Here is a 27831-nt window from a genome sequence, read left to right as displayed (position 1 = left end):
CATAAGACACAGTTTTTAGATGAGGAAAACAAGAAAAAAAATATAAAGCAAATGGTGCAACACGAGACACCATAAGATGATGGCTGGGAACAACCAGCCTGTGAGGCCAAAGTTTATTTGCAATACGCCAGTCAACAGCTGGTTAAACACATTTACCTAACTTATTTTTTATATCAGACTATAAAATTTTTAAATACCTTTTTGTTAATATAAAAAAATAAAAGTCGCAGCAGTGATCAAATAGTCTTTTTATTTTTATTTTTTGTTTTTGGGTCACACCCCACAGCGCTCTGGGCTTACTCCTGGCCATATGCTCAGAAGTCGCTACTGGCAGGCTTGGGGGACCATTGAGATGCCGGGATTCGAACCACTGTCCTTCGGCATGTAAGGCAAACACCTTACCTCCATGCTATCTCTCTGGCCCTGATCAAATAATCTTAAACAGAAGTTCTATTATGTGATGGTGAAAGTGCATTAACCTAATTGCTTGTACTATGTGGTATGTCTGCACAATAAAGTAACACTGTGATGTCAAGTGGTTAGTATATGCTTTTCTCCCCTACACTCAGGCTTCAGCTCCAGGTGACATTTGCTCTGTAAGATACAAACAATTTTTCTCCATCCTTTTGGGGGAAAGTGCATCTTATCATACGAACAACACGGTAATCTTTTTAAGTTTTTTTTTTTTAATCTTTGTAAGTTTTATAGTTTTTCCTGTCTATGCCCTGGCGGGAATTTGGAAAATAATGATTAAATGATACAGAACGTGAACCTACTGCTTACAATTGACTGAGTTACTTCTATTTTCTTTTCTTTTTTTGTTTTTTTGGGCCACACCCTTTTGATGCTCAGGGGTTACTCCTGGCTAAGCGCTCAGAAATTGCCCCTGGCTTGGGGGGACCATATGGGACGCTGGGGGATCAAACTGCGGTCCTTCCTTGGCTAGCGCTTGCAAGGCAGACACTTTACCTCTAGCGCCACCCTGGCCCCTGAGATTACTTCTAAATGTCCACTGTAATTGCTGGGTTTAAGTAAAATCCCAGAGGTTACAAAGACCTGGAGCCTGTGGTTTGTTAAATTAGATAGGCAGTGCGAAGTGAGGATGATTTTTTTTTTCTTTTTGGGGGCCACACCTGGCAGCACTCAGGTTACTTCTGGCTCGGAACTCAGAAATCACTTCTGGCAGACTTGGGCCACCGTATGGGAAGCTGGGGATTGAATCTAGGTCAGCCACATGTAAGGCAAATGCCCTACCCGCTGTGCTATAATCTGGCCCCAGGATGTAATTCTTGACATGGTTTTTAGAGATTGTTTGTTCATGATGTACCTCACACTTCTTCAGTTCTGTGTGAAGGGACAGTGTGTTGTTTCTATTAACATAACTGTAACTTTCTTAGCAGGCACAATTTTTTTTTTTTGGTGGTTTTTGGGTCACACCTGGCAGTGCTCAGGGGTTATTCCTGGCTCCAGGCTCAGAAATTGCTCCTGGCAGGCACAGGGGACCATATGGGATGCCAGGATTCAAACCAATGACCTCCTGCATGAAAAGCAAATGCCTTACCTCCATGCTATCTCTCCGGCCCCAGCAGGCACAATTTTACACTTTCATTGCAAACACACATGTCTGTTAGACTTTGCAACATTTGTGGGGATGGAGGCACTTAGATTTCCATTCAATAAATCTTTGTGGGTTGTATCAGTACTGGAATACTGGTTTGCTGCTTCTTAGAAGCAGCTATGGTGGAAGGGGCAAATATCCCTCTAAGGACAGCAAATGGAGAGATTCAGGTAGCAGGCATGCTTCATTCATGTCTTTCAGGGAGGCATCTTTTTTTTATAATTTAATTTTTTTTTTAATTTTAGGCCACACAGGTGACGCTCAGGGGTTACTCCTGGCTATGCACTCAGAAATCGCTCCTGGCTTGGGGGACCATATGGGATGCCAGGGGATCGAACCCGTGGTCCATCCTGGGTCAACTGCATGCAAGGCAAATGCCCTATTGCTGCACCATCACTCTGGCCCCAGGCATCTTAAGAATAGGCTGATATAAAGACAGAATCATGTCATGTTGATGCTGGAGACAGCAAGCTAAAAATACATCTACGCTGATTTCTCTGGAAGGTAGCAAGAGAGAGGTAAATGGCAGTTAACAGAAAGGAAAACTTCCGTATCCTTCTGAGCATCTTTTATCCATTTTTTTTTTCCTTCTTCCCTCCCCATAGCCGGTGACGCTCAGGGTTTACAGAAATCGCTCCTGGCTCAGGAGACCATATGAGACACCGTGGAATCGAAACGTCCTAGGTCAGCTGTATGCAAGGCAAACACCCTACTGCTGCACCACCACTCTGGCCCCATTTTCCTGATTCTTGTTTTGCATTTTTTTTTTTTTTTTTGTAGTTTTTGGGTCACACCCGGCAGTTCTCAGGGGAAACTCTTGGCTCCATGTTCAGAAATTGCTCCTTGCAGGCATGGGGGACCATATGGGAAGCAAGATTCAAACTGATGACCTTCTGCATGGAAGGCAAAGGCCTTACCTCCATGCTATCTCTCTGGCCCCATTTTCCTGATTCTGAATTGATTTTTCAACTATTCACTTGGAGAATATCTTCATATTTTGACAACTAAATTCCAAAGTTGTATCACCATGCTGAATTAAAGCAATTACTTGGAAATAAGTCTTTTCCAATAACACATTCACCAGTGACTTTTATAATTCAGCCATCTGTTCACAATCAGGTTTCAAATGCAGGGCTACCTTCTTTCACTTGTTTAGCAAATATGATATCCATTGCTTCCAAATGGTTTCTTTGTTTCCACTTTTTTCATCCTTAAATAAAAACTGGATGGCAGACTCTGAGGGATAAACTATAGATGCCATTAAGTGTCATTTGTCTCAGGGCAAATTATTATTTATTTATTAAAAACTCAATTCTCTGAAATGTTATTCAAAAAAAATCTGAACAACTATTAGTTATGTGAGTATTTTATTTTATATGAAAAGAGAATTGGTGAACAATTATCAGGGTAGCTGAATACAATAACAAACATGTAGTCTATCTGTACTATTTATGATAATTACTCAAAAAATTTTGGCTGGTTAGAAGAACTATCACAATGTTTTAAGGAAAGGTCCTTCTATTGGACATTACTCAGGTTTTGATATTTTTTTTTGTTTGTTCTTTTTTATTTGTTTTTTTGGGCCACACCCGGCAGCACTCAGGGGTTACTCCTGGCTCTGTGCTCAGAAATCACTCCTGGCAGGCTCGGGGGACCATATGGGATGCCGGGAATCAAACCCAGGTCTGTCCCAGGTTGTCCACGTGCAATGCAACACCCTGCTGCTATACTATCGCTCTGACCTCAGAATGACAGCTTTTAACATAATAAAATAGGTACATATAAAAGATAAAGTACTTCATCCAATTTAAAACATTTTTAGTCCACATATACTCTGAATAATCATATTAAATTTCTGCTGCAATATTCAAAAGTAAACATTTCCAGGAGTAATATACCTTTCCAGGAATATTTAAGTAGCAGCACAGTAGGGAGTATAATGTAGTTATTTCACTGTTACTTCCAGATTCTATAAAATCCCAATGCTATTGCCAGGCAAGTAAACACCGAGGCTGTGAAAAGAAATCATATTACAGGTTGTTCATCATTATTATAGAGACAAAGTAGTACCTTCAATGTATATGAAGAGCAAAAACCAAAAAAATTCTATCAATTTCTTTACTTTAAATACTTTAGTTTTCTCATTTCCTAGAAAATTAAGCTCAGAGTATAAGGTCATCTTTTGGGGAAGGATTAATACCATTTCTCCTTAAAAAGCTTCCTTTCACTTTATATCAAATAAGGAAGACAATCTTTTCTTTTGGCCTCCCAAGCAACTTTCAGTGGTCCTGGAGGTTCTTCTATGATTCTCAACCAGTTAGTCCAGCAGTTTAATGTGAATGCCTGGGGAGTGTAGTACTGGGGATTAAGTGGGTCACCCACGGGGTACTTGGAGACCTCTAGAGATAATCTGTTTCTTAGCCCCTAACTATACTATCTTTGGCCTCACATTTTAAATTGTGTGAATTTGATGTGCTTAAAGTAATTATTGATATTAGTATTATTAACAGCCAAATATTTATTATAAGTTCAGATCTTATATTAAATGACGAGCTATCTCTTCTATAATGTTAAATGTACTGCAGATGTACAATTAATTCAATATCCTTATATACTACATCATGCTTATTGCTATAATAAGACTTTTTCTTTTTGGGGGGAGCTACATCTGGCAGCTATCAGGGGTTACTCCTGGTTCTGCCCTCAGAAATCACTCCTGGCAGACACAGGGGCCATGTGGGATGCTGGGGATAGAACCTGGGTTAGCTATGTGCAAGGCAAACGCCCTATCACGCTATGTATCCCTCTGATCCCCACAAGACTGATTTCTACTAGTTAGCATTCTAACTAGTTAGATTCTCTCTGCCCATTTCCATGCTCGGTTTTAGATCAATAATCTAATATTGGTCAAAAATCAATAATCTAGCATATGTACTTGAGTGAATCAGATGGATTCAAAGTAGGAGGAAGTTCTCTTCACTTTCCTTTTCCCTTCCATTTGCTGTGATGACCAGGGATAACACACATCAGCTGCTCTCAGGGAGTGTATATTTGTGGTGCCAGGCATTACAAACATCAGTGCAACTAAGATCACACAAGCACATGGGGTACTCCTGGTCTCATTCCTGCAAGTCAAAGTTCTCTACCATTCCATGTCCCATTTTTTATTTTTAATACTACTCAATTTTATCCTTATCATTTTACTTATTATTTAGAAATTTTATATTTCTTATAATTTTACATTATTTGTAATCCATATACTTTTTTCTAATTGAAAATTGTATATATTAAATAACATTGTCTTTTGTTAAACTTAAATTCTTTAGGCTCTGGGGCTGAAGAGATAGCATGGAGGTAAGGCGTTTGCCTTTCATGCAGAAGGACAGTGGTTCAAACCCATCCCATATGGTCCCCTGTGCCTGCCAGGGGCGATTTCTGAGCCTAGAGCCAGTAGTAACCCCTGAGCACTGCCAAGTGTGACCCCCCCAAAAAAAATTCTTTAGGCACTGCAGGGGACTAAATAATAATGGAAACATAGTAGATCTACTATTTTTCCTATTGTGTAAATTTGGGAAGTAGGAGCTAATAGATATGAATACCAAATGACTTATTTCTGGCAAACATCCATACCTGCAAGATAACGAATTGTCTCAAGCTTATTAGATTCCATCAGTGTTTTTAAGGAAGCAATTTCAGTATCAATTTTATTACCAGTCTCTGAAATAATACTTCTGGTTTTGGTATCCTACAAAATAAAAATAAATAAGACAACTACTATCCCTATATATTACCTGCAATACTATTTATCAGAAATGATGCATTACAAAATCTTGATTAGCTTAATAGCAAAAGCACAGTGGTTAAAAAAAATGACAAACATTAAAAACTGACAAAACATATACTTTCTATTTTGATATTTGAAGAATTATGAATAATTTACACATTGAGTTTTATACCATAAACATTTTAGTCTATATTAGAAATGTAAATGAAAGATTCTTTTTGGGTTACACCTGGTAGTACATAGGAGTTATTCCTGGCTCTGCACTCATCACTCCTAGTGGTGCTTGGGGGACCATATGAGATCCCAGAGATCAAACTGCATGCAAGGTAAACACTACCCACTGTACTGTTGCTCTGCCCCAGCAATTTCTCATAACCCTGACTAAACATATATATATATATAAAAAAAAGCTTATCCTTTCAGGTAAGTTTTCTTCTGAATGAGCTCCACAGATTTTATTTTCGTATTTACCCTGTGTCACAAGCCCCAGGCCTTAATGACTGGTGATGACTTAAGAACAGGAACTGTGTGGCTGTGACTGAAGTTCACCTCCTCCTACCATGACTACTCAACTGCCCTCGTGAGGCATTCTTCTCTCTCCACTCAGTGTCCAAGGATATAATCAGGGCTAAGGCACCATACACAAGATAATATGAAGATGACCTGCAAGGTGGCATACTCCAGGAAATAGAGCACAGCCTGCAATAACTTAGCAATTCTGGGTGAGTATGAATCATATAGAGCAGCAAAGATTCTGAGAGAGAATCTAATCACATTATAGATAATCTCTATTAGTGTATTTTTTAAACTTTATTTACTGATTAATTGATTGGTTTCTGGGCCACACCCAGTGGTGCTCAGGGGTGACTCCTGGCTCTGCACTCAGAAATTGCCCCTGGCTGGCTGGAGGACCACATGGAATGACAGGAATTGAACCGGATCATTCCTGGGTGGGCCGCATGCAAATGCAAGGCAAACACCCTACCACTGTGCTATCTCTCCGGACCCTCTATTATTGTTTTGTAGACTATTTATTAGTATTTACACCCTCTAGGCACTTTCTACTAAGTTTCATAATAAGGTATTTGACCCTTAATTAAGATGACTATCCTTCTAGTACTAGAACTACCATTTTATGATTGTAAAGTCCTAAGAGCACAGTTAAAGCTTTAAAAATATTTTCCTTAAAAAAAAAAATGGAACGCTTCACAAATTTGCATGTCATCCTTGTGCAGGGGGCATGCTAATTTTCTCTGTATCATTCCAATTTTAGTATATGTGCTGCCAAAGCCAGCACAAGTTTTAAAGATAGTTTAAGGGGGCTAGAGAAAGAGTACAGGGTCTAATTAAAATAAGGATCCAGGGTAAAGATTGATCCTGAACAGCACCACTAGCATTAAATCCTGAGCATAGCCAGGAGTAAGCCTTGAGTACAGTCAGGTGAGACCCCAAAACAACAAAAACAACAAGACAAAAACAAAAAAAACCCTTTTTTTTTGAAAAAGAAATACTCAACCATGGGGCTGGAGTGGTGGCGCAGGGCATAAGGCATCTGACTTGTGTGTGCTAGCCTAGGACAGACCGCGGTTTGATCTTCCGGTGAACCATATGGTCCCCTAAGCCAGGAGCGATATCTGAGCACAGAGTTAGGAGTAGCAACCCCTGAGTTAGGAGTTAGGTGTGGCCCAAAAAAACCACAACAACAACAACAAAAAAAAACCCTCAACCAAGTTTAAATAGAACTGGCACCTATGTTAAAGGAAACAGGAGAAATTCCTGTTGGGTAACACAAATCATTTGTGAGTGGGGCAAAGGAATAAAGAAGATGGTATTTAGAGGAAGAAAGTAACGTAAGAGACTTTCTTGCATATCCCCTTTCACTGCTCAAGAAAAGAACAGAATGCTTGGACTGACAAATGGACAAGTCCTTCAGTAAGCCCTCACTTAAAAATCTTTGACAAAAATAGATCCTTAACATTATTTTGTTCACTACTGGGGCCAGAGAGATAGCATGGAGGTAGGGTGCTTGCCTTGCATGCAGAAGGAGGGTGGTTCAAATCCCGGTATCCCATATGGTCCCCCAAGCCTGCCAGGTGTGATTTCTGAGCATAGAGCCAGGAGTAACCCCTGAGCGATGCTGGGTGTGATCCAAAAACCAAAACAAAACCAAAACCAAAACAAACAAAAAACCAACAAAGTACTAGGCTGAGTAAAAACACTAGGATTTTCCCAAGTCAGAATAATTAATGAATACAATTCTTTTTTTTTTATTTGCTTTTTGGGCCATACCCAGTGATGCTCAGGGATTACTCCTGGCTATGCACTCAGAAATTGCTCCTGGCTTGGGGGACTATATGGGATGCCAAGGATTGAACTGAGGTCCATCCTAGGTTAGCTTCATGCAAGGCAAACGCCCTACCACTTGTGCCATCGCTCCAACCCTTAAGGAATACAATTGAGGATTACTGGGAAGGTAATAGTAATTGTATATGGAATTTAGAATGCAGGTTCAGTCCCCCCCACAGAGTTTATTTGGTCATCAGAATGAGGTCTGAATTTCTCAAGGTTTCCAAATTTCTCTTTCTAAAAGGTTTTTAATAAATCAAAATTGTCTAATAATATTGCAGTTAATTAAGATTTAACCATAATATTAATTTTGTGTATGCATAATATTTTTTACAACTTAATTTTAAGAAAAAAAATTTTTTTCTTGGTCACATAGATTTATTACCGTGTAATATTATCATTGGTCATAATTATATTAAAACTGGTATCAAATTATGTTAATTCTTTATTGTTATCTAAAATAATAATACATCTAAAAACTAATTTTCAATCGTCTTTAATAACATCTAGCATTTTATTTACTTATATTTTAATTAAGGGTAATTTTCATCATTTCCATCTTTAAGCCTTAATAAAAGTTTTCTAATGTTAACAAATAGCTGGCATATACCACCTGTCAGCACTGGTCTTAATTTAGTTGAGGTGTAATTCATCTACAAAGGATGCCCTCAAATTTTCAACAAATTTTAGTACCTTTAATTGGTAAAAGGGGACTTATCCCCAAAAGTCTACAACTTTAACAATTAATTAATCAGGCCATTTTATTTGTCAGTCTATTAGTGCCAAATTATTTTCAAAACACTAATCTAATGCTTTATATGGTAAAATTCTAGTAATAAAGCATGTTTTTAACCTCATGTTACAGTGCTCGTGTAATCAGAGCTACATAACTTATTGTTACTTAAGTTACTAATTGCAATTTCAAAAATTTACTTGTTGCTCTGTGCTTTCAGCCTCTTAAAATCTTTAAATTTATCTTTTGTTTATACTCAATGGCTACCCTAGTTTGCATATGTATAAACAAAAATGCCTTCTCTGCAAACCACATTTGCAAACAGCCTTCAGTGGCTGCCCCAAAAAGAAAAATTTTCTCCAATCTTAAAAATATATATGTTTAAAAATATAATTTTAATTTTCAACTATCTAAAATAAAAATTTTTAGTTAACTTGTATTTGGTAACTACTTTCTGTATTTGTTTTTTATGCATTTAAAAAAATACTTAAGTAAAAAGTTACTTAATAACTACAAAAAACTGGTCATTAGTAACAAAAGTTTATTCATGTACTAATTACTCTACCTTATCACGGTAACTCTTACCCCAAAATTTATGGTAAACAAATTAACAGTAATATTCAGCTGTGTTTTCTCCCAAAAAATCATTAAAGTTTTTTTTTTCCCTAAAACTGAAGGTATGCCTTCACACAAATGCCAATCAAACTAATAAGTTACATCAATTTTTACATCTTGTTTGCTGCATAACTTTTCACTTACATAACTCCAAAATATTTTTCCCTCTATTCTTTCTATAATTTTTTCTATAAATTTGTTTTCTTTTATTTCAATATGTATACAATATAATCAGGTCAATTAGTGTGGTTTTCTTAACAAACATTTTCTCTTTTTTAGTGTAAAATCATTACTTTATAATCTTATTGCTACTATGTTAAAAGTTTTGCTTCTTTTATTTTTCCTTATATTTCTAGCCTCTAAATATACCTACCACCACTACCTTATCTACTTGCTTATAAAATGCATTTAAATATTATAACCATACATAATTTACCTTGCTTTATAACCAATCTGTACTAATTAATAATTATAATTGCTTTTACTTAATTTTTGTATTTCATTGCAAATTAACTTTTATCCTTCCACAGAAGCAAAAACACGTGCACCTCTAAAACAATCTTAAAGTTGTTAAATCTAATCAGCTCAAACCCCACTAATCAATTTAATCCTTTCCAGGAATTGAAACTGCAAAATTATACCAGTCAATTGCATTCCCTTGCAATCAAAGTAACAAAAAATCTTTCTTCCTTTCTTATAGGCGAGTAATACAGCTCCTTTAACATCCTAAAAACAAATAATGCAAATTCTCTACCCTCACTTTCTCCTAACAACCTTTGTTTTATAGAACTTCTACAACATAAAGTCCAAAAGGGAAGCATATAGCTCCCCCGAAGCATAATTAAAAGCTATTTAATTTCCCTACAGGTCTAAAAAGTTTCTCTGAAACCCAGTCAAAGTAAAACAATTACCATGCCCCCACTAATTTTTTCACTTAAGTTTTCCAGTTTCTTCAAAAAAATTCACAGAAACTACTGACGCTAAAACGCTGTCTGCCTAAGAAATCAGTCTCCCTTCTGCAGAAACTGACAAGCTCAAAGACTCAACACCCCTGCTGACTTCACCTGACAACTCCAGCTGCATTTTCAACCCCCAGTCCTGTGACTTCTGCAGAAAACGCCATCACTGCTGACCCCTGAAAACTGCCTGGAAACAGATGACGTCACACCCACAGTTGAACTTGCGAACTCTAAAATTTAAGAACTGAACTTAAAAACTCTTCAACAAAATACCATCTTTTATTCTTCTAAGTATATGTTTCCTGTTTAGCCTACCTTCTTAAAAGCAGCAACAAAACTTTTATTATCATTGTAATTTGTAACAAAAAAATTTTTTGTATATATGTTTATAATTTGCAAACCAGCAACCCCCCTTCCAACTATTTCCCAGCAAAAATTGTTTCATATATGCCATGTTATTACTATTGCTTAAATTGTCCTCTAATTTCCAACTTTTCTATGCTTCTTCTTTATTTCTAACTTTTTTTTTTTTTTTTTTTTGGTTTTTGGGCCACACCCGGTAACGCTCAGGGGTTACTCCTGGCTATGTGCTCAGAAGTCGCTCCTGGCTTGGGGGACCATATGGGACACTGGGGGATCGAACCGTGGTCCGTCCAAAGCTAGCGCAGACAAGGCAGGCACCTTACCTTTAGCGCCACCGCCCGGCCCCTCTAACTTTTCTTAATAATGTAGTATTACTTAATCCTCCTTCTCCTTACAATTCTCTCCCTTATAGTATCTTACTTATTTGTTTTTTATTCCTCAGTGCCAGTGCACATTCTCAATTTTTATTTTTACAATAACCTGCCTATATTTTAATTTTCATAAAACAGTATATACTTTATACCCTATTTAGCTAAGTGTATCATACTCCTAATCCCACCTTGCAAATAATACTTATAACTTTTGGCTCTTTTGGTACTGTCTCTATTCTTTCTAATTGAACTTATAGCAAAAAATAGCATACGTAAGGCGTTTTGCCTCACATGCAAAACAGTAATTTGAACTCCTATTTGGTCCCTGGTGTGCAAAAGGCTATTCTGAGCTCACAGCCAATAAAAGCCTAAAATTGCCACCAGGTGCCCACGCAAAAAAAAAAAAAAAAAAAAGGGTGAAATGCCACACCCCACTCAGGAGAGGCACACACCGAAGTGTAGTGCTCTCCTGAAAAGGAATTATTTGCCAAAAAGGCCCGCTTAGAGCAGTCAAAATCACTTGACCCTTTGCGTGGATCGTTTGGACATAATTCCAAAAGTGGCTGTAACTATCTCTCTCTTTATTTTTAACCAATATTAGAAATCAGGCCTTAGTAAATTCTTTCTAACAGAGGACAAGTACAATCCAGCCAAGTCTCCCACTTAACAGCTCCCTGTAATTTTTCCTACTTTGGCGCCAAGATCAGGTTTTTCCATAAACTTAGCTCAAAACAAAGTAATTTTCAGTCCCCCCCCCCACAAACTCTGAAACATTCCTCACTCTTCCCACTTCCCTGATAATTACCTGGTTCCTTCTGTTTTACCCAAAACAAAGCGAACCCAAAACAAACTGCCTTTTCACCTTCAGTATCAGCTCTTTAATATGCTAATTTAAGCCAGAGTCCTTCTTTCTTTCCCAGTTTCTTTGATGTCTAGAATTTGCACCCTGCTTTTCCCTGCCTCAGCCTTTTAAAAGCAGCCAGCTCAAAAAATAAAATTGTCTTCGTCCTTTGAGACGTAAGTCCCCATGCAATCTGTGTGGTTTCATTCATTTCTACAATATATTTCCGTCATTCGCCCCGCTCTGTGTGCCCACTCTCTCCCCGCGAATTTTTTCCCGAAACTCCACGAAGGATCTGTTTGCAGGCGCTGGCGTCTTACGAACAGAATTGGCTCACAGCAGTTCAGATTCTGGCATTACCATCAATTAGCTATTTTCCAAATTTCTAAATTGTGTGGCCTCATTTTCCAAACCATTAAAAGGGAAGGTTACCTTATGGAAAATGATATGAAGATAAATAAAACAACAATAACTGTTCTATATTATAAGCATTTAACAAATACTATTAAAAAATCAAAATAATTTTTTTGGGGAGGCTTGGCTACACCTGACGGTGCTCAGGGCTAATTCCTGGCTCTGTGCTCAGGGATCTCTCCTGATGCTCTTTGAAGGTCAGTATGTAGTGCTGGGGGTTGGCTGACTTACCCTTGAACAATCTCTTCAGCCCAGAAAATTGTTTAATTGAATTTATTTAAATACTAGTTATGTATTATTGTCTCTTGGAAAAAAAACGTTTCTAAGAATAACTTGTTTTTAAAAGATATGCCATCCTGAAAATTTGATTCTGATTCAGATGCTATAATCCACCTGGTAACAGTTTCTCCTAGTGTTCTGGTTAATTATAAAGCTATGATTCCATGGATTTCAAAAAGCTAACTTTTTATAGCTCAGATTTATTATACGTTTTCACATTAAAAAAGGGACATGCATAGGCAAAAGCAGTTGTATGAAAGATTTTCACATATTAGCTTACTTTATTGGTAAATTCCGTAGTTGCTTCCATAAGTTTCTTTTCTTGACCTGTAAACTAAAGAAATGATGCATCATGAAGTTAATGGGAATCTAAGTGGGATTAAAAATGAATGAGTAACTAAGAAAGTATACTTAAAAGAACACTACCATATCTGTCACTCTGCTCCTTTCTAAGTTGATGTCCAGTTTATTGTCTGCTCTGATTCGACTGGTTTCATTCTTTAAAGAAAATTGAAATATTTTTAAAAAGATCTTAATTGAATATTTGCTCTAAAATTATTAGAATATTCTCTTGAGAGGGAGAAAAGTTTCACTTACTATCAACTGTTGCTTAACTTGTTCTAATTCAATTTTCATTTTCTAGTTTAAGAGAAATCATGAGATTAGCATTAAAATTTAAAACTACATTAGTAAAAATAACAGATTAGGAAATACTGGATAATCTATATTTCTAATATAGAATTTGAATAAAAATAAATGCAGGGGTCTGGAGCAATAGCACAGCAGAAGGGCATTTGCCTTGCACGAGGCCAACCCCCAAGGGATCTCGGTTTGATTCCTGGCATTTGTGTGGTCACTCTAGCCTGCCAGGAGTGATTTCTGAGTACAGAGCCAGGAGTAACTCCTGAATAATGCCTGGAGTGAGCCAAAAACCAAAACGTAAATAAATACATTTACATAAAAATTAAATAAAAATAAATGCAGGACAAGAGAGATTGTGTAGTATAGAGGTTAAATCACTTTTTTTTTTTTTGCATTTAGCTGGTCATGATGCAATTACTGGCACTGCACATGATCCTCCAAACACAGAGCTGGTAGTAATCTCTAAGCACTGAGTGGATTGTAATCTATGAGCACAACTGGGGTAGCCCAAGCAAACACCATCCCCCAAAGCAATAAAGAAGTTATCTTTTTCAGAAAATAACCTTTCTGAAAACAATATAATTCATGTTTTACTATTCTATTCTGGAAAATAATAAAATAAAATCTAGGGGCCGGCGAGGTGGCGCTAGAGGTAAGGTGTCTGCCTTGCAAGCGCTAGCCAAGGAAAGATCGCGACCATGGTTCGATCCCCCGGCGTCCCATATGGTCCCCCCAAGCCAGGGGCAATTTCTGAGTGCTTAGCCGGGAGTAACCCCCGAGCATCAAACAGGTGTAGCCCGAAAAACCAAAAAATAAAAAATTTAAATCTAATATTTTAATTAGCAACAATAAAATCCTGATTTAATTACAGAAAAACATTTGTCTTACATGTTGAAAATAATTACAGAATCAACTAAAATGGAAAGTGACAGTATTTACAACTTAGAAGATGCTATGCTCCTTGCTAAATAAGTGAGTTCATTATTAGTAAAAAACTGAAAGCTCTATCACCTGGTTTTCTTCTCTCAGATTTGCAAATTCACTTTTCTCTAGGATAACCATGTCTTTCTTGATGGAGTCCAAATGAGCCATTAGCTGTTGTACCGTAATTTCCTAGAAAGCACAATTAAAATAACTAAGTGATCTATTGCAGGGCTTCTGAAATGTTTTCTACTTGAGATGGACCCCCTTTGGTTAAAGAAATGCAAAACGAACAAGTCCTGCCAGAAATTCTTTAGATTCATTAATTGCATGGCTGACTTCAAATCAACTTGGTCATTATGTATTCAGAAACCTGTTATTGTTGCCTTATTTTTTGAGGTGCTCCTTTTTTAGTTATGTGACTCCATATGGGGCTGCAAGAAATTTAAGAAGCTAGGATTTATGGTAGGAATTGTTTAATGAAACCTAAAAGAATTTGTGTGATGATACAATTGCTAAGTAAAGGCAAAACAAAAAATGAAACCTGTATATCTGAAATATCAAAATGAAAAGAAACATGAGCTTCAAGGACGAAAAATAATTTCTGAAATCCAAATACAAACATGTTTGTAATCATGGTGTTTAAAGATATTATTTAAAAAAATAATTTCCCAGTGAAGAGAAATACATACTTAAATCATTTTATTCAAAGAAATCCTCCCTGTGCTTATTTAACGTTTAAGTGTTTTTCAACAAATATTTTAAAATATTAAGATACATAGAATCTTTTCCTTTTTGCTTGATTTTGAGGCATTTTCTATTGTCATAAAATTGCATAAAATTCTGGAGAAAACCCAGAAGTAGTAAAACATGATTATGTAGAAGTGTGGCTTTAATAATTATCTCTATCAGCATAACATAATTAAGTTCCTCGATATTCATTTTTTATTGGCACTGCAAAGACTATGTGAAAGATGACCACTGGTATTGGTTTAAGATAGGTGCTGTGGGAATTACTAGCCACATCTCCCATGGAAACATCAAGTATACAACATTTGCTATCCAATAAAACAGCTCTCATCAAAAACGATCTCTGATGGACCAGAGCGATAGCACAGAGGTAGGTGTTTGTCTTGCATGTTACAGACCCAGGATGGAACTGGGTTTGATTCTGGGCATCCCATATGGTCCCCCAAGACTGGCCGGAGTAATTTCTGAGTGCAGACTGAGGAGTAACCTCTGAGCGCTGCTGGTGATGGCCCCAAACCCCACCCTGCCAAAAAAGAAAAAAGAAAAAGAAAACACAACAAAAGACATTCTACGAAAGACACAGTTTCTACCAAATCGAGGGCAAAATGAGTACATATGTAAATCAATTATAAGCCGAGTTTTTCTGGCACAAAATTTGTGCCAAAGAACCCAAACTCGGCTTATACTTGTGTCATACAGTCCACAAGTCGCAGCTGAGCTGAAGAGGTCGGTGGCTGAACTGAACTGTATGCTACTGAACTATTTAACCCACAATGTTCTGCACTTTGTATGAGACCAACAGCAGTGATGATATCTGTGAACTCAGTGATGATGACAATGTCTATGCTGATACCCTCACATCAGATACAGCTGAAGCTCTGTTTGGACATACTTATGATGATGTGGAATCCAGTTTTGAAGGATTTTAACCTTTGTGATTTAGTTTGATTACCTGTTAAGCTACAGTTTTCAGCACTCTATTTAAAGTTATTGTTGCTAATTTACAATTTTTCTTTAGCAATAAATATTGAAAAATATTTAACCTACGGATTCCTCAATTACTGTAATTGTTTTGGGTATATATTTTTATTTTTGAAATTTACCAGTGGCTGCTGCATTTTCTATCTTGGCTAATCCTCAAGTCACTAAGTTTTCCCAGTTTTTAGGGTAAAAGCGGGGGAGTCGGCTTACATGAGTATATACAGTACTTTGTTTTGCCAAGAAACCCCACATCAAATGCAGTTACTTACATGTGGAGGGATCTCACAAATATAGATGCTCCCTAAGGAGGAGTGTGTGTGGTGTGCATGCCCACAACCAGCACCCACCCTTGGGACCTGCAGTTGGAGGACAAGTCTAGATTTGAAAATCAAAGGAGCTGTGATCAAGAGGCAAAAGACATGTTGGACAGGGAGGGCAAGAATGTAAGCCACACTCCTTTCCCCAAATGCAGTACAAAATAAGGAATTTGAGAAACATGTATGTCTTATGTGAAAATTCATTTGTAAGATTCATTCAAAGCAGATGTAGGGGTGAAGGCTGGGGTCAGGTGTGGTTGGAACTAATCATAGTGCCAGTGGCACTAGTTCTAATACTAAACTCCTTTTCCCCATCCCCTGTTAATAGTTAAAAACAAACAAACAAAAGAATAAGGAAAGAAAAAGAGGATCACTAATGGGATTCCCACTTTCAGTTAAAGTTGCTGTCCTTCATTGTTGGTGTTAGAGTCCTCCACTGATAAATATGAGGAAAAAAGATCTTATCAATACTGATCGGACTTTTAAAAGCCAAAGGTTGTAACAGTACCAAATGCATGACTAAGTAAATGACTCTGCTTCAATCAGCTTGGAATGTACATATCTTCAACAACAATTATAAGATACTATAGATAGCAATAAACAGTGGTAAAAAAAATGAATTCTGGAGTTAAAACACCAAGATTTGCATGTAAGCTGCCAGTGATCTTTGACCTCCTCACTGGCAAAATGGAAATAGTACTTATACTTTACAATTATTTTGAAGGTTAAATGATGAAGCATGTAAAATGCTTAAAATGATACTTGGCTTATGGGTTAGCAATCAACAGCTACTCACCATAATGGGTGGAGCTAAACAGTCTGACTCCAATGTTTTAATATAGAGAAAACTGTGCATTAAATGTTAATCCTACTATAATACTACAAAACATTTTTTTGTTCCGGCCTCCCAGCTTCTTGATGCAGTCACTGGTAATCTCTTTCCAGTCTATATTTTCAAAATTGCGCGTGGGCTAGTGCCCCCGCGTGCACCAGATACATTCATAGTACTCCCTATCATTGAATTGTGTTTTTTATGTATGCAGAATGTCCATTTTGTACTCTGCCCTTTCGCACACCCCTACAAAAGATCATTTTTCTTTTTAACTCTCTTAACCCCTATCATCATTACTCCTCATTTACCCTTTTTAACTTAAGTACTGTAGAGTCCTAAGTCACAGACCAAAGTGATGCCCTGGAGCTAACACCCACCCAACTATTCCAAAAGGCATAGAAAGGACACATATGTCTTTTCAACATTTTATGTGTGTTTTTTTTTGATGGCTATAACTTTTGCTGAATATTCTCTTATACAGTGACGATCCCCCCCTTTTTTTTCAATCTTCTCTTTGTGAACTGTTCAATATGGAATTTGGTGTGAAAGAATCCCTCAGTTTAATGCTTATGTTTGAACCAAGTCATGGGTATTGTTGGATGTGTTCTTACGCCCCCCGTATACTCTGATAACGCCACGTGGCTTTATTTCTTGTTTGCATAGGCACACTAAAACGGGAAAATACGATACATACAAATAAGTTCTTACTAATAGCGATGGGAACACACAAATCTTGTAGTGCAGTGGGACTTTACACCCTGAACATTGATATAAAGACCTGGCACAGGCCTCAGAAGAATGAACATTCTCCAGTCACCCCTGATCTAGAGAAGACATCTACGAAACATCCAAGGTTGTCTATAACATCACCTGGAGGCAAATCCTCTACCAGGGAAGACTCTACCGCTGTTCTGACATCGACCTACTCAAAAGAGACTTCCCTTAACACTGAGAAGACTTAACAACAACAATGACCTGCATAGTGGACAGGGCTTTCTATATTGCCCCTTAATTGTGAGGTGAAACTAGAGGATACTCCACACCAGCCTGACTTCAATGTAAGATGTGCAGATTCCAGGATCTTTAATACAGATGCCAAAAATAAGACTGCGTGAAAAATAAAACTGTATTGGCACTACAGACAATGACTTGGATTGAATAAACTAGATTGCCTGGAGCCTAGAGTTGGTCTTATGCCAGGAAACTTCAGAGGTAGGGGTCTCCTTGTATTTAGACCAAGGCTTTTCCTTCCCATGTCCCCCATATTTTGGTGGGCCTATGCAAACAATATTTGCCACTCTAACACCGTTTTTACTGTGCCCTTTTGACTAACCTTTAAAAAAAAAAACCTCTTAAACTTTTGATGTTAATTTAAACTAATATGTATGCACATGAAAATATAAAAAAAATAATATGCCTTCAATGGGAGTCACATAAATCTCATGGCTTTAGGTTGCTTTGTGTACTGCTAAGAAATGTTATAATGTACTACAATCTGGGGACTTGTGGATAAAGTAATTGTACATGGGTTATTTTTCTTAATGTTCTTTGACTGTAAGTTCAATATTTAGGTGTCAGCAAGGGGATTTCTTCTGAGAACTCTGCTTATGAGTGATTGTCCTTTCACTGTAACTTTACATTTTCCTCTTTGCATCATTTTTCTCATAAATAAAATAAAAAATTTAAAAAAACAAACAAAACATTTTTTGCAAATCTTCAATAAACTGATCAGTCTTGATAAAGAAGAGTTGAAAATTAATCAAAGATTTCTTGTGTCTGAACCTCTTAAGTGATAGTATTATGACCCCAATAGCCTCTTCTCAGTATTTTTCTCCTTTATTTTGAGTTAGTTTTTAAATTAAAAAAAAAAATCTATAAAGCAGCAAGTCATCCTTATTAAAAAAAAACTTGAACTGGAAAAACAGTGTTCAGTATTGCACAAATATATTAAAAGCATGATGATTGAAACTACTTTGAAACCTTTAGAAACTGTGTACCAAATTTGTATCACAAGCAAACTCAAGTCTTAAAGTAAATAGATTTGACTTTATGTTGTCCTTATTGAAGTGAACAAGTCCAAGCTTGGCCCTGAGTCATTTATTTGAGGGCTCCATATTCATGGCTTCTCTATATTTTATTCACTTCTATAGTTCAAGGATGTCATGGGATTTTGATTTCACATAATAAAAACTCAAAAGGTTAGTAGTAATAGTCTTACATTTATTCCTACACTTTGAATATAAGACTACATTTTCCTGGCAGAAAAAAAATTCTTAAGTCACTTTTCCCCCCCTGGCAGGCTCAGGGGACCTTGTGGGATGCTGGGATTCAAACCGCTGTCCTTCTGCATGCAAGGCAAATGCCTTACCTCCATGCTATCTCTTCGGCCCCTGAAGTCACAATTTTAATTCAATTTTATTTAAAGCAATCAATATTTCTTTTTTTAATTAATTACTTTATTTAAACACCATAACTATAAGATTGTTCATAATACATTTGTTGTTTTTTTTCCACAGTTAAAGTCATACAATATACAATACCCTTTACCAGTGCACATTTCCCACCACTGATGTCTCCAATTTCCCTCCCATCCTCCTTTATGGTTTCTCCCCTGCCTGTCTCTGGGACATACCTTTTTTCTTTTCTCTCCTCTCCTCCACTCCCCTACTCTCTCCTCTCCTCTTCTCCCTCTTCTTCCTCCCTCTCCCCCCATCCAGAATGGCTTGTTAATCAATGGCTTGTTAGCTTTTCAGGGTACCTTAGATTGGGAGAAATTATTAAATGTTTGGCTTTTTCTTCAGTGAATAACTCATTTATTACAATTCTGATGAAATTAAGATAATTACTTCCTAAGAGGGGCAGAGCCAAGATGGCGAAGTAGAGAGGATTTCTGTTCACCTCCTCCCACAATCATAACAGATCTATATCAAAGCTCACAATCAACAGGAACACTAAGCTGAAACCACAATGAACAAAGTTTTCACAAATAGATGTAAAGCAACCAGAGAAACTGTAGATAGATAACCTGAGCAAAAATGGCATCCTATTATAAATCACCAAGCTTCAACAAGTGGAAGATTTCTAAGGTATGAACTATACATATGAGAAGAGTAGTATAAAACACTGGCAGCTTAATCTTGTAACACTCCACTTACTACAGTGGTATGGAAGGCAACCAAAGAAAGGGTAAAATCAGGGGTCTAAGTTGGTGTTAGGTGCCAGCAACTACTTACAACTTGCTGAAAACTGTCATGCTGAATCTCAGTCTTCACCATAATAGACACTGAGGGCAATTTCTTCAGGGGTATATCCACTCATCCCTCAACAGCTGTTAGCTGGGAGTGAAGAGACAATAATCAAGAGTGCTTCCCCTTAGCAGATAAGCAACCTGTTCTTGTCAATCACATCTGATTTCCAGAAAGCAAGCTGGGCTCCTATTGTCAGAAAGCACTCTAGAGATCTCCCAAAACACACAGGGAGCACCATTGCCTACTGTTCTCACTCTCAACCCTGGTTAGCAGCTGGGACTGAGGCCCCAACTTCCTCTTAAGACCACCCTAACAAGTGTTTCCCAGTCTGGCAGCCTAGTGGTTATATAGCACTGCTGTCCTTGAACCCAGTTCACTACCTAGGCCCTCCCAAATAGGACACAACCACTCCTAGGTCCTTATGAATACACATCCATGGTTGTTGCCCATATCCTCTTGCACCTGGCACACTAGCAAGCACCCCAGTTCCTTCTGAGGATGCTGGTGATTTGCTGAGGCTTATATGTATCACCAGACATAATGGAGAGAGAGAGAAACTTCTACACTGATGGATCAAGACAAATTGCCTGGAAAGAATATCTAATACAACAGAGACCTGCAAGCCACCTGAGGAAGACTAGAGAGCAATGGTTTTAATGATCTCACTAAAATGATGAGTTAAGTGGAAGATAACTTCAATAAAGAAAAAGTATAAAAATCTGAGTAAAACTCAAACATAAATCAAAGAAGAATAAAGTAGCTGAACTAAAAAAAAAAAGGAACTACATTGTATAAAAGAATTACAAGAGAAGAAAAATTGAAAGGGGCTGGGGCCTGAGAGATAGCATAGAGGTAGGGCGTTTGCCTTTCATGCAGAAGGAGGGTGGTTCGAATCCTGGCATCCCATATGGCCTCCGAGCCTACCAGGAGTGATTTCTGAGCGTAGAGCCAGGAGTAACCCCAAAGCATTGCCAGGTGTGACCCAAAAACCAAAAAAAAAAACCCATAAAACAAACAAAAAAAAGTGAAAGGGGTGCATTCTTATTTATAGAAATAATAAGCAGGAACTCCTTCAGGCTGGGAAAGAAATTAATATATCCAGATCTGGGAAATGCAACAAGTTAAATATAAAATAAACCCAAAGAATACATCAAAAAACATTACAATTAAAGTGGCAAAAAAAATTTTTTTTTTTTTTTGGTTTTTGGTTTTTGGGTCACACCCGGCGGTGCTCAGGGGTTACTCCTGGCTGTCTGCTCAGAAATAGCTCCTGGCAGGCACGGGGGATCATATGGGACACCGGGATTTGAACCAACCACCTTTGGTCCTGGACCGGCTGCTTGCAAGGCAAACACCTCTGTGCTATCTCTCCGGGCCCATAAAATTTTTTAATAAAACAACTCCCCCAAAAAACAAAGACAAAGAGAATACTAACAGCAGCAAGAAAGCAGTTCCATAGAAAACAGATTCTTACTACAGCCTGAATTATTACTTTATAGGTAATTTAGCTTATTTTATATATATATATACATATATATATATGTTTTTATTTTATTTTAACTTATTTTTGGTTTTTGGGCCACACTCAGTGACGCTCAGGGTTTACTCCTGTCTATGTGCTCAGTATCGCTCTTAGCTTGGGGGACCATATGGGACTCCAGGGATCCATCCTGGATCAGCCTCGTGAAAGGCAAATGTCCTACCACTGTGCTATTGCTCCGGGCGCTAGCTTATTCTGTATTTTACATAAAATGGTTGCTCATGATGATCTGGTAAATTGGTGGTTGCCAGTGTGGTGTAGGTAAAAAATGGGCAAAAGGGTAAAAGGGATCAAACAGTACAAACTTTCAGTTATAAAAGTAACAAGTAACAGGAATGTAATGTACAATGTGGTGACCACAGTGTTAACAAAAATATATCTCAAATAGCATAGTGGTGACAGCTGTATAACAAATTCATGCTTAAAGCCATGAATTGTGAAAAAGGTGGTTAAAATGGTAAATCTGAGGCTATTTTTTAACAATTAAAAATAATTGAGAATTACTGTTCTTTTGTGCTCAGTCACAACTCTTGAAATTACACAACTTTTTTGATCCTTTCTTTAGTGGTAAACCATCCTGATTCTGCCTACATTATTATTTTTTGGAAGGTGGAGTGAGGTGGGAAGGTGGGTAAGTTCAGTTCACAACCAGCAATGCTCAGGACATAATCCTGGCACTGCACTCAAGAATTTCTTCTCATGGTACTCAAGGGACCAAATGGGATGCTGGGGATTGAACTCAGGTCTGCTGCATGCAAGGCAAACACCCTACCCAATGATACTATTTCTGCAGTTCTACTTACTTTAAAAAAAAAAAATTCGGGCCCCACTTGGCAGTACTCAGAGCTTACTATTGGCTCTGTGCTCAGGAATCACTCCTGGTAGGGATAGGGGACCATATGAGTGCTGGGGATTGAACCCAGGCTGATTGCATTTAAGGTAAGTGCTCTCTACCTGCTGTACTATCTTTCTAACCTCTGTTTTTCGCTGTTGTTAGAAGGGTTCAGGTAAGTATGCCTTTCAGGCTGGGGACATGAAGGAGGCCAGAAACATGGCTTTTATGTATCTAATCGCCAGCAGCAGATGTGACCTTGGTAGCCTCAGCACAGTAAGGTGGTTGCCCAGCAATTGCAGGGCCGGAGCATCAGCACATTCTTGAGCTCTCACAGTGCACCACCTAGTTGGCTGCATATCACTGGAAGTGGCCCTAGGATCCCCTGAAGACTGGGAGTCCCCCTCCAGAAGAGAAAAATCCTCAGAACTGTGCTATGCACACTGCAAGCTTTACATGCACATGGCACTGTTTGACTAAGTAAAGCATGACAGTTTATCTTTTATTTATTTATTTATTGGTTTTATTGGGTCACACCTGGCAGCGCTCAGTGGTTACTCCTGGCTCTATGCTCAGAAATCGCCCCTGGCAGGCACAGGGGACCATATGGGATGCTGGGATTCAAATCACCGTCCTTCTGCATGAAAGGCAAACGCCTTACCTTCATGCTACCTCTCCGGCCCCGACAGTTTATCTTTCAAGTCCTTCCCAGCTGCAAAAATCCCTCCTACTCAGTCTATCAATTATTAGCCAGAATCTGTACATGCCTATGGTAAAACATTTTTATTACAGAGATAGGTCAGTATTCTACTATGCTGGACTATCAATGGAGGGTGGGAGCTGGGCTGCCATGAATGAATCTCATTATTCAAATAATACAATTATTTCATACAATGGTACATCTGGTAAAATTTCATTCACTATATTACTGTGATTTTATCATTAGCATTTAAACTATTTTGTCTCTCAAAACTCTGGGTGCTGACTATAGTAAGGAATTTTTTTTTTTTTTTTTTTTTGGTTTTTGGGCCACACCCTGTGACGCTCAGGGGTTACTCCTGGCTATGCGCTCAGAAGTTGCTCCTGGCTTCTTGGGGGACCATATGGGACGCCAGGGGATCGAACCGCGGTCTGTCCTAGGCTAGCGCAGGCAAGGCAGGCACCTTACCTCCAGCGCCACCGCCCGGCCCCGGAATTTTTTTTTTGGTCTCTTTGAAAAGATTAAAAAGGATGCAGACATTATGTGGAGATGGATGAGTATATATAAAATTATGAAAATGTCCCAAGTGATAAAAATGAAGACATTACCTGTTGAGCTTGGGTGACCATCTCTTTATAAATGGCATCAAGGTTGGCATTTGATAAAGTGGTTAAAGTTGATACAATGGTTTCTGCTTGTGTTTTGTCAAATCCTGTAGGCAGGAAATAGGTACTTACATTTTTAAAGTATTCTCCCTTACAAGAGTAGATAGCTATAACAACTCATCTAATATTTAAATTGCTGTATGCTTTAAAATGTGGTTACATGGGGCTGGAGGGACAGTACATTGGGTAGGGCTCTTTCCTTACTGACAAGGGCTCAATCCTCAGCATATGGCCCTCTGAACCCCACCAGAAGTAATCCTTGAGTGTAGATCTAGGAGTAAGCCCAAAGCACTGTTAAGTATGCCCCCCCAATATGATAATTTGATGTTTTCCTAAATTACTCTCTAAAAGACTGAACTGTTTTAATCCTCTATGATCCCTTGTCCTATATTTATAGCAACAGTGAATACTTATTTTTGTAATCACATTTGTCAAAATGTTATGCCTTTGAAGCGTCTAGTACCACCTTATAATAGTCTATATTCTATTTTGTAGCACTTGTTAGTTCTTTGTTTTGTTTTGTTTTTGGGTCACACTCGATGACGCTCAGGGGTTACTCCTGGCTATGCACTCAGAAATCGCCCCTGGCTTGGGGGACCATATGGGATGCTGGGACATCTTGTTAAAGACATTTTGGGACGCTTGTTAGACATCTCTATTGTCCTATTTCTAATTCTTTCTTGTATTCTTATACACCATATATGCACACATCCTACACACACACACACACAAACACACACACACACACAATTGCTAACATACTTTATCTTTTCTGTTTTGAATGTATTCTTGGTCAACCTTTTTTTTTTTTTTTTCAGTATCACATCATTTAAATTGCTATTTTGGTACCTAATTTTTTTAATGAACCAACGTCCATCCTAGGTCAGCCATGTGCAAGGCAAATGCCCCACCACTGCACCACTGCTCCGGCCCTGTGAGTTCTTTCTTGAAGTTACACTTAAGAAACTATGTAGTGAAGGCCTCTTATACAGAGCGTGAGCACACCCTGCTGAACTTGCTAACTCTGCAGTCCTACATTTCTTTCAGTCACACTAGGATATACTATCCAGTTAGGGATAGCTAATAATTTACCATATCACATTTGTTAGACATCTCTATTGCCCTATTCCTAATTCTTTCTTGTATTCTTATACACCATATAAGCACACATCTACACACACACACATACACACACACACAACTGTTAATATACTTTATCTTTTCTGTTTTGTTTTTTTTAATCTTTTCTGTTTTGAATGTATTCTTGGTCAACCTTTTTTTTTCAGTATCACATCATTTAAATTGCTATTTAATTGATTTTTTTAATGATTTACTTTGTGTGCATGGTGTGTGTACACAGAGGGCTGAGGCCACTCACAGTAGATATTCAACCAACTAGGCTGGTGGTTAAATGTGAGGGTCAAAGATGCAAGACTTTTTGGGCCCCGTAGTATCAAGGACTTCTACAATGCTTGGGAAGTGGATTATGGCTATCAAACTGAGGTCAGGTGCATGCTAGGTATGCTCTTTCACTACTATGCTATCTCCAACTCCCAAATGTATTATAATCTTAAGTGCTGTTCATTTTGGGTGCTGGAGCATTAGTACACTCAGTAAGGTATTTGGTTTGCATGGGTTTGCTTTCTAGTATGCTATATGACTCCCAGAGCACTGCCAGGAATGATTTCTGAGCAGAGCCAAGAGGAAGTCCTAAGCACTGCCATGTATGGTTCAAAAACCCAAACCAACAAAAACTACCAAAACAAATAAAACCCCAACAACAAGAAACAAAAGTTGTCTAGAATTGTGTTTTTACATAACTGGACTCACTCTACTTATGTAATTTTGTGTAATGCTCTTTTCATTCAGCAACTGATTGTCAATAAAATTTTCCTGGTACAGGACTTTAGGTTATCTGTCATGCATGCAGCCATTGAACTTTGGTTCAAGCTCCAACACCACATATAATCCAACAAGTACTGGCAGGAGTGAACCCTGGGCACAGCTCGATAGCCCTAAAACCAGAAAAAAAAAAATCTAAAAGCAATATCATTAACATATTTATGATTTAACTGGGGGTAGAATGTAAGGAAAGCATGTGAACTCCTGTACTATAAATATTTCATTAAATGGGCAATAGTTATGTAGTCCTAATTAGATAATGTGTTTGTTTTTAAAATTTCTTTTTATTGAGTTACCATAAATTACAAAGTCACTAAGTTATTCATGATTGAGTTGCAGGACTACATTATTCCAACAGCAATCTCTTCACCAGCGTCTACTTCCCTCCACCAATGTCCTGAGTTTTCCTCCTGCTTCTGTGACAAGCATTCCTCTCCCTCCTTTTAGGCAGTGGCTTACAATTCTGTTACAATTCTTTAGTATGCATGCCATTTTATCTCCTTTGAACTTGGCTAGGGAATTTATTATGACTTCTCTTTATTTACATATTTTTTCAAGTGCCTGTGTTTCTCACCATGTGTTTCCAAGTCCTGAACCAATGCATGGGTATCAAAAGTTAACTTTCTTTGTTCTAAGGGAATAATCTCCACTCGTCTCGCATCGAATCCCTCCTTGGTTGTGGTGGTTAAGAAGTCTGAAAATAAAGAACAATGCTTTTAATTTTCCTATAGTCACTAATGAAAGACCAACACTGCAGATTCTAGGCTATTTCCCCCATCTATTAATAATACAATTCTAGTTCTATATATGAGTTCTATAAAACTAACTACTCTCAGCTCTTATCTCTGCTTCTAACAGTCTGAATGTAGCATTTCCCCCCTTTAGTTTGTCAGAAATATTCTATGAGATTAAACCCACAATAATATGCATTAAAAACGATGGTTATCATGACTAAAGTTGAAATTGCCTGACTCAACTCAGTGCTCAGAAGTTTTGCATATCTACTCATACTTTTGTTTGTTTGGGAAACACATCTGGTGATGATGCTCAGAGGTTTCTCTTGAATCTGCACTCAGCAATTACTATTGGCAGTGTTTCAGAGACCATATGGAATGCTGGAGAGGGAACCCAGATTAGCTATATGCCAGGCAAGGACCCTAACTGCTTGCTATTTCTCTTCAGCCCCATTTATTGATACTTTTATATCTACATCTTCATATATAGTAGCTTTCTACATATTCCGTTTATTAAACTGAAGTTATTTGGTTTATTCTTTGTTTTCCTAAATAAACCATACCAGAAGCCCTGTATTTGCTTATTACTGTAGCTTCCCTAAGTACAAAGCTTGCCCACTTATTACAACACAATTTTATCAATGAATCTATCAATTTCATTTCAGCCCTAAAGAATTTGCTGGAGTCAAAACAGAAGTCCTATGCAATGCTTCTTAGCTTTGCAATAAAGCCTCAATTTAAACAAATGCTCTCTATTTTATTCTATATTTCTTTTGCGGGCCAGGTATCAAACCCACGGCGTCACACTTGAGAAATCTTTGCTGTAGAGCTACATCGCTCGGCTATATTCCTGGGCCTCCAATAATAATCTAAGACCACTCTTTCCCATAAACTGCTGGTCAGTTTTATTCCAAATTTAAACATGCTGAATAATTTTATTCAAATGCCAGGTTCTGAATAAAAATCATTAAAAAATTTTAAAATGTCGAATTTAGAATGCATCACCCAGATACAACTTTACTATAGAGTTAAGTAAAAACTATAGGGATGCAGTGTGATATGCACTTCAAAGTTCAAAAATCGTTGTCCACAGGGTCAGAGAAAAAGCACAGCGAGCAGGGTGCTGTGCGTCTTTGCAGGAGGCAAAGCTGGGTAGGATCTCTGGCACCCCACTTGGTCCCCCAAGCATGAAAAAACAAAAACCCAAGTTGCCCAAGTTGCTTGCCGGCCCTGGGCCTCCTCCCAGCCCAGCAGATGCGGCGCCAGCGGGGGAGGGCGTGGCACCATCTCCCGACAGCACCGACGGACAAAGCCGCCGACACCACACGGAGCCTCGCTCACCTCTTCGCAAGGCCCGGGAGACATGCCCGCCCGGCACTGAGACCCGAAGGCCCGCACCGGCGTCAGGACGCGGGAGCCTTCGCAGCCCGCGACTCCACCACAT

General features: G+C 38.1%; 1 protein-coding gene and 1 non-coding gene across 2 annotated transcripts; both read right to left on the bottom strand.

Annotated features, from left to right (window-relative positions):
- Positions 1–3475: 3475 nt before the first annotated feature.
- Positions 3476–27831, bottom strand: CCDC90B (coiled-coil domain containing 90B). Its single transcript, XM_049780070.1, has 9 exons — positions 27729–27831; positions 26228–26347; positions 23695–23798; positions 13977–14078; positions 12921–12962; positions 12750–12821; positions 12604–12657; positions 5249–5363; positions 3476–3630 (listed from the first exon to the last, which is right to left on the bottom strand). The coding sequence occupies exons 1-9, from the start codon at positions 27829–27831 to the stop codon at positions 3575–3577; spliced, it is 768 nt and encodes a 255-aa protein (XP_049636027.1). The 3' UTR covers positions 3476–3574.
- On the bottom strand, positions 6593–6699 carry LOC126019725 (U6 spliceosomal RNA). The gene has a single exon (XR_007499351.1). It is a non-coding gene; the product is annotated as a U6 spliceosomal RNA (small nuclear RNA).

This window comes from Suncus etruscus, chromosome 9 (genome assembly GCF_024139225.1).
Source record: "Suncus etruscus isolate mSunEtr1 chromosome 9, mSunEtr1.pri.cur, whole genome shotgun sequence".
Classification (NCBI taxonomy): Eukaryota; Metazoa; Chordata; class Mammalia; order Eulipotyphla; family Soricidae; genus Suncus; species Suncus etruscus.
Note: the sequence above shows the minus strand (reverse complement) of the source record. Positions and strands in the feature narration are given on the sequence as shown.